This window comes from Sinocyclocheilus anshuiensis, unplaced genomic scaffold (assembly GCF_001515605.1).
Source record: "Sinocyclocheilus anshuiensis isolate Anshui unplaced genomic scaffold, SAMN03320099.WGS_v1.1 scaffold194, whole genome shotgun sequence".
NCBI lineage: Eukaryota > Metazoa > Chordata > Actinopteri > Cypriniformes > Cyprinidae > Sinocyclocheilus > Sinocyclocheilus anshuiensis.
The window spans coordinates 2,204,993-2,212,908 of NW_015546074.1; the positions used below are offsets into that span (position 1 = coordinate 2,204,993).

Consider the following 7,916-nt stretch of genomic DNA (forward strand, 5'->3'; position numbering starts at 1 on the left):
TAGGGTGCCACAAGTTTGTTAAAATTTCCAAAGGGTGCCGCGACTAAAAAAAGGTTGGGAAACACTGATTTAGAGGATGGTAAAGACATTATGGCTGAAGCAATTAAAGAGAGAGGGGAATATTTAGAGTTGGGGGAGGCCTGATTCCCAGTGGCTCCACATAATTACAGGCCAGGATGAACGGTTTATGAAGGCCATTCTGAAATAAAATGTGTTTTAGATCGTTCCAGCTCTCAGGCGGCCATCTCGACAGTGCTGAGAAAAGCATTTCAAACTGTTTTCCCTTCCAAAAAGCCTCTGAAAGAAGAGTTTCAAATCTTTCCCCCAGGGAGTGCTTCTTCAAATTATATCTCTGCTTTGTTATTGCAGAAAAGGCCCCCGAAAAGGGCCGGAGAGCGGAGAAAAGCATTTTAATCCTTTAACCGTGCAGTGTCTGTGAAAGAATATTTAGAGTTGGGGGAGGCCTGATTCCCAGTGGCTGAACATAATTACAGGCCAGGATGAACGGTTTATGAAGGCCATTCTGAAATAAAATGTGTTTTAGATCGTTCCAGCTCTCAGGCGGCCATCTCGACAGTGCTGAGAAAAGCATTTCAAACTGTTTTCCCTTCCAAAAAGCCTCTGAAAGAAGAGTTTCAAATCTTTCCCCCAGGGAGTGCTTCTTCAAATTATATCTCTGCTTTGTTATTGCAGAAAAGGCCCCCGAAAAGGGCCGGAGAGCGGAGAAAAGCATTTTAATCCTTTAACCGTGCAGTGTCTGTGAAAGATGTAGAAAACCACACGGCGGGAAAGGGGCCAAAACTAAACTACCTTGGTGTGTTGATGTGTTTTTGTACTTCAGTAGCGAGAGTATAAGATGTTATTAAGGATTAGTCAAGGAACGACTCCCAAACATTCATTAACTTCAATAACGGCAATGGATCACTTCATTTCAGGGCAACAGACCACCTACATACAGTATGGGGAGATGTGCTTTTTATGAAACACTGATTTCTAGGAAGCATTTAATAACTAACAAATAATTCTAAGGTATCCTTAAGACCATATATAATGTCTAAGCAAAGATTTCCTATACCGATTTTGAAAATTAAAAAAAATTGGCAGAAAAAACTCCAACATTATTTGATTTAAATGAAACACACGTACTGTATTGGTGACATATGGCAGGCCATAATACTTCTTCTGCATGTCTATCATGATATCTGTAGTTGATCGATTTTGTGGTTTTCCATGATAAACTTGATCCATGATTGCATAGAAAACCTGAAGAGAACCATTTACATATTAGATAAACCATTTCTGAATATGTTAAATTATATATTGTTCAATATTAGCTTTTTTATTTTGGGAAGCAGAAAATATTAGAGCATATATTTTCCAAATCGATTCTTCCTAACAGTGTCTATAAATGTTAGGTTTTAAAAGTACAGAAATATTACTTAAATGGTTTAAAATTCATTCATTAAAATGTTTTCATGCCTGATTTTACAATCAACACTGGACCTTCACTGTGAAATTAAATAATAATAAAAAAAATTATAATATTGGTCATCACATCAGTTATGGGCCCTAGTTATAAAGTAATTATCAATCCCAGCTAATACTTTTGTAACAGTGCATACTTACAGTATGGCCCTGCAAATCAATTTAAAAAATAATAATTCTCTCTCCTTTGAATCTTATGGTCATTTATGTTGTATTTTATACTCCAAAATTGTGATTTTCTGGTACCTGAAGTTGAGTGTCAGCTGCACCACAGACCTTCTTGGACTCACAAAGACGGGCCACCATGCTTTGCGGCAAAGGCTGTGAGAAATGATACAGAATCAAACTATAAATACACATCACATTTTTATTTATATGAACCGTTCACCCAAAAATGAACACAAAGTTACTTCAGAAGACTTGGGGATAAAATGTATGAATCATATTCATACATTCTGAAACTTTTGAAGCATCAGTCCCAATTTGTTGTAGTTGAAAAAAGTGACTTGTATTGAATTCAAAATGAGTTTTGAAATAATGATCATACTGATCATCATGACCAACATGAACACTGCAGTGCAGCGTAGAGTGTACCTGTCCAGTCTGATAGTGGCGAGCGAACTGACTGATCACACGATAGTCTGTGGCAAAATATTCCATTAGAATAGAAGGTACCTCTGCAAAATCAGTGACACACCGTGTTCCTAAAGAGAGAAACAATATCACTGTGATTATGCTGCTACAGGTACATTTCAAAACTGAAGACCACACATCTGAACAAACTGAGCTCATTTTTGTAGTAATCATATCATACCCGTCACATGTTGGTAGCGGGTGCGTCCCAGCATGGAGTGCATGGCATGGCCCATCTCATGGAAGAGATTTTCCATCATGCCTGGGCTGAGTAATGTGGGAGCAGACTGTGTGGGGTGAGGCAGGTTCAGCATCAGGACAACTATCGGCAGCTGATACTGCCCATCTTCTAGCTGCCTCCCGCCACGAATAGTGAAGTGGCAGTCCTGAGTGGCACACAAAAGAAACTGGGTTGATCAAAACTGACTGACTGCAATAAAAAATGTAATTCCTGAATAAATCAGTGTTTTTTAACAAATCGCTCGAGTGAATTATTCAATGACTCCCACATAATGACAGTATTTTTTCATTAATGAATCAATGTTTTTGAACAAATTAAGTAAATAATTCAATGACTCTCTCACAAAGATACTTGTTAATACTTTCCGTAATCTTTCCATAATGAATCAGTGTTTTTAAATAAATTGTTTGAGTGAATTATTCAATGTCTTCCTCATAAAAGACAGCAATCTTTCCTTAGTGAATCGATGTTTTTGAATGAATTGAGTAAATGATTCAATGACACACACATATAGATAGTAACTTGTTTCTTTTCTTAATGAACCAGTGTTTTTGAATTTCTTGCTTGAGTGAATGATTCAATGACTTACCCATTAAGTCATTTTTTTCCAGAATGAATCAATGTTTTTGAATGAATTCGTTGAGTGAATGATTCAGTGACTCATAAAAATAGTAACTTGTCTCTTTCCTTAATAAATCAATGTTTTTGAATGAACTGGTTGAGTGAACGATTGTATAATGTTGTATAACAAATACTAATTTGAGATGGACAAACCAATGGCACTAGAAGTAGATGGGCTATCGGAGTCCTTCTTTACCTGGTGAGGTTTGTCTGGTCTGTAGAAGAAGTCACAGTAGATGTATCCCAGCAGTCCCTCTGTTTCATGCACCACAGCCTGAAGGAGCAATGCAAAATGGCAAGTGACATTAGAAATGAAGTTGGCTTGACCCGAAGATGAGCTCTTATTTTAGCCCACTGGGTTTGATATTCAAGTACAAAAGTGTGATCTCACCAACTTGCGCACATCTTCGCTCCAAACCTCCCCCACACTGGGCTGCTCAGCCAGCAGTGATACACCATACAGCTGCGTGAAAAGACCATTCAGACCTTCCATACACGCTCCCAGCGAGAAGTACGGACTGTACAGGCTTGGCTCTATGTTGAATCTGCAGAGATAAAACACAACATGCCATGTTATTAAACCCTTAACGTCAATATACAAATTTTCCTCACCGAGAACACAGACTACAAAAGAGAAATTACAAGAATGTGAAAATAAATGTAGAAATCATGTAGCACAAAGCTTTAAATAATTAAAGTTTAAAGTAACTGTTTTGTATCTGAATACATATTAAATTGTAATTTAATCCTATAATGTCAAGGCTGATTTTTTTTTTCAGCAGCTGCTTAATATTTATATGGAAACCTTGATACATTTTCTTTAGGGTTCTTTGATTAATAGAAAGTTCAAGTATAGTTCATCTGTCTCATGCTTTTCTCAGATCTCTTACCTTTCTGCACGTATCACACCACTGAAATACGGATGGTCCCATGGCATTAGCTCCTACAGAGGAAGATTTAATCCTGGTTTAATTCTTCTGTAGAGCAATGGACTATTTCTCACTTAAACTTGCAGGTTATTAGTAAGTTTGCAAAATTGTCTATTTCTAACATTCTACATGCTGAAATCAGATGATATGAAAATCCAAATATCGCAGATAACTGAGCAGTGCTTACAGGATTTCTGGGGTTGAGTTTTGTCTTCATTTCCCTCATCATTTCAAAATCCTTTTCCATCCTAAAGTTGACAGAAATTTCAGTTCACATATTACATAACATGTATAAACATTGCAGTTTATATTATACAGATATGTACACTATACAAAAGTTATATATGCATGTTTTTTTATATACATATAATTATCAATCCAAGCCACCAATACAATACAGTGTTTAGACTTTATTATTGCCACAATGTTATCCATAAATAACGTAGTTGACAGTGACACCTAGTGGCATCTGCTAGAATAAGATTCTTTCAGGAGATAAATGTTACACTTTCTTAAAAAACATTATAACTTTTGCACATAATATATTCATTATTATGTACCAGCAGCTTAAAGCAATTGACAAAATATTGAAGAGAGAAAACTCAACCTGTCTGAGAGCTTGTCTGTGATCTGCTGTAAAAAACTCATAACTGCCTCTGTGGAGAAACAGACCTATACTATAATATAATGTAATGTAATACATAAAACATATGTTATTTATACAATATTAACTAATTGTTATTCTTGCAGTTCTGTTTGTAGAGAAACAACACATTTCAAGTTTAAAGGTAGAAAATGAAAATGAGTAAACTTAAAAAAAAAAAAAAAGAGAGACTATTTCAGAAGAATAAAGTCTACCTGGGCTTTTGGCCATGGTTCCTTTTAATGCTCTATGTGCATAAGATTCATAACCAACCAAGCGAGCCAGTTTATCTCTACAGGACAGCAGTTCCTCAAGTATGTGCATCACATTTTCATTTGGGTAGAGGAAAACTTTATATGCAACTTCCCTGACCTGAAAAATATGTGCACAGACCAAAAACACTAGTTAGTCCACAACAAAGCAACCTGAAAATTGACATCAACCTAATTTCAATAAATCTTTATGCAACTTCATTGAAAAAGTTTCTACTAATAAAGGAAAGCGATCTACCAGATCATCAGGCGCATCTGCATTCAGGCCTCCGATCTGAATGTAATTCCCGTCTTTAGTGAAGTGCTGGTGAATGTGTTCAGGAAGAGCTCTCTTCTCTATTCTGTTGGGCATGTGGCAGCTCATGAGAAACTGATTGCTCAGATCCAGCAGCTTCACATTCAAGTTCACAGCCTCTTTCCTCTGTGAAAAATAATTTTGCATAGCGGTGTCTTACACTGAGATCACTCGAAATGTATAATTAATACAACGGTTCAGACCTTTTTTTTATCCAGATGGATTCCACTTATCTCGAAGTCAAACATAAATAGTTCAGCCACTCTTCTGCATGAATAAAACATTATAGTGTGTTAATATTAAAACATTATTTTTTTACCAAAGAAAACATTTAAATAAGATGCAACTTTTAAGCTTCATATACTATGCCTGTGGTTAGACCTTATATAAACGCAATAACAAAGACATAAATGGCATGGAATGGCATAATGCACAACATCTGCATCATTATCATGGCTAATTTATCCACCTTATTTTTCAACTCGGAAGTAAGCTGTTTTCTGTGAATATGCGAGACTTCGCTTCATTAAAGGGATAGTTCACCCAAAAATGAAAATTTGATGTTTATCTGCTTACCCCCAGGGCATCCAAGATGTAGGTGACTTTGTTTCTTCAGTAGAACACAAATGATGATTTTTAAGTCCAGCCGTTGCAGTCTATCAGTCGTATAATGCATGGCAATGGTAACAAAATCTATGAGAGTAAAAAAAACATGCACAGACAAATCCAAACTAAACCCTGTGGCTCGTGACGACACATTGATGTCCTAAGACACGAAACGATTGGTTTGTGCGAGAAACCGAACAGTATTTATATCATATTTTACCTCTAATACACCACTATGTCCAACTGCTTTGAGTGCGCGCACGGCATCCGGTGCGTGAGGTGTGTACGCGCTCTGGCGTAGTTTACGCAAGCGCCGGAAGTGACCTCTCGCGCGTATACGTCACGCATTGTTTACACAGTGCACAGTCATTGTAGGTACGACGGCTAATCAAAATGGTACTTACTTGCGCTTATCTGGATTGTTCAAACCGACTTAAAACTAAAAGATGACTTTCTCTCGCGCAAACAGTTGCCTAGGCAACATTTATAATTTTCTATCAGTTTAACTTGTAGTACTAAAAATAAATAAATAAATACAAGTTAACAAAAACTATACAGACATAATAAAAACAAAAAAAAACTAATACAATTTACAAAAACACACAACAAAACTACCAAAACTTTTACTAAAATAAAATTAAACGAAATATCATTCCAAAATATTAACAAAAATAATAGTTTCCACCTTATTTTTCAATGCGGAAGTAAACCGTTTTCTGTGAATGTGCGAGATTTCAGGTTCGTTGGCCACTGTAGGGAAATAACAAGAAGAATAACAAAGTGCAGTAAACAACAACATTGTTTGTGCTTCAAACCAGTGTGTTTAGAAATAAGACAATACATTAAAATAATATAGTAAGAAACACCAGTTTGTAATATCAAGCAGCAAGTTTTGTACAGCGAAAAATAGCTGGAAGCGGATGACACCGGAAGCCAGACACATTAAATTTGACAAATGGTCGCGCCCGCTCTTAAGGGAAAAATAAGGTGGATATATTCAAATAAAATAGGAGGAGGTCTGATTTATACCTTGTTTCTGGGTCCAGTTTGGAAAAGATCTCTTCGTTTTCCAGCAGGTCCTTTAAGCTCTTACACAAATCAACATTGGTATTGAGCCTGTAACAGATATTAAAAACCTAAAGATCTCAGGAAAAACATATATTAAAATAAGTGGATATAAACTCAAGGCCCACCTCTCCACCATAGTGCCAATGTTTATACAAGTCCTTTCTGCAGCCTCCCGGTATGACGGGTCGGGATGTGCCACTTTAATAAAGTCTGCCTACAAAAAAAAAAAAAAAGATAAACATTTTAAAAATATTATATATAAAATGAAAATATATACATATAAAAAGAAGGATATTTTATGTATTTTGATATATACATTATTCATGTTTTTGAAAGAAGTCTCTTATGCTAATCAAGGCTGGATTTATTGATCAAAATACAGCAAGACAATGATAATGTGAAATAGTATTACAATTTAAAATAACTGCTTACTATTTGACTATTTTAAAATGTAATTTAGTCAGTCTTCACGGTCACATGATCATTCTGAAATCCTTCTAATTTGGTGATTTAGTGATCAAGAAACATTTCTTATTATCATCATCAATGTTGAAATGTAATATACTACCATTCAAATGTTTTTTTTTTTTTTAAATAACTTATTGTTTTTATTCAGCAAGGATGCATTCAATTGATTGGCAGTAAAGCCATTTATAATGTCACAGATCAATTCTATTTCAAATAAATGCTTTTCATTTTTAACTTGAATATTCATCAAAGAATGTTGAAAAAAAAAAAACGTATCACAGTTTCCACAAAATTATTAAGCAGCGCAACTTTAATTTAATTCATCTTAGCCATCACGGGAATACACATTTTAAAATATAAATATTCCAAAAGAAAACAGTTCTTTTAAACTGTAATAACAATTCACAATATTACTGTTTTTATTGCATTTTTAATTAAAAAAATGCAGCTTTGGTGAGAATAAGAGACTTCTTTCAAAATAAATAATAATAATATGAATAATATATGTCTATAACATTATATAGATATATAATATACAGTATATACGGTATACAGATCTATCTATCTATCTATCTATCTATCTATATATATACACACACACACACACACACAGGGTACGGAAAGTATTCAGACCCCCTTCAATTTTTCACTCTGT

At 35.1% G+C, this 7,916-nt stretch overlaps 1 protein-coding gene across 3 annotated transcripts in view; it reads right to left on the bottom strand.

The window, feature by feature from the left end:
- mipepa (mitochondrial intermediate peptidase a) overlaps positions 1–7,916 on the bottom strand; it is a 23,412-nt gene that overhangs the window by 14,099 nt on the left and 1,397 nt on the right. For 2 of the 3 annotated variants that reach the window (XM_016501241.1, XM_016501240.1), the window contains exons 3-16: positions 6,919–7,007; positions 6,755–6,841; positions 5,323–5,386; positions 5,063–5,245; positions 4,768–4,924; positions 4,517–4,565; positions 4,097–4,157; positions 3,871–3,923; positions 3,372–3,525; positions 3,177–3,254; positions 2,300–2,504; positions 2,080–2,189; positions 1,732–1,806; positions 1,147–1,263 (exon numbers count right to left, since the gene is read on the bottom strand). In XM_016501241.1, the coding sequence (XP_016356727.1) occupies positions 1,147–1,263; positions 1,732–1,806; positions 2,080–2,189; positions 2,300–2,504; positions 3,177–3,254; positions 3,372–3,525; positions 3,871–3,923; positions 4,097–4,157; positions 4,517–4,565; positions 4,768–4,924; positions 5,063–5,245; positions 5,323–5,386; positions 6,755–6,841; positions 6,919–7,007 (1,482 nt within the window). The remainder of the gene's footprint in view (positions 1–1,146; positions 1,264–1,731; positions 1,807–2,079; positions 2,190–2,299; positions 2,505–3,176; positions 3,255–3,371; positions 3,526–3,870; positions 3,924–4,096; positions 4,158–4,516; positions 4,566–4,767; positions 4,925–5,062; positions 5,246–5,322; positions 5,387–6,754; positions 6,842–6,918; positions 7,008–7,916) is intronic. The other variant, XM_016501242.1, reaches the window with a different exon arrangement.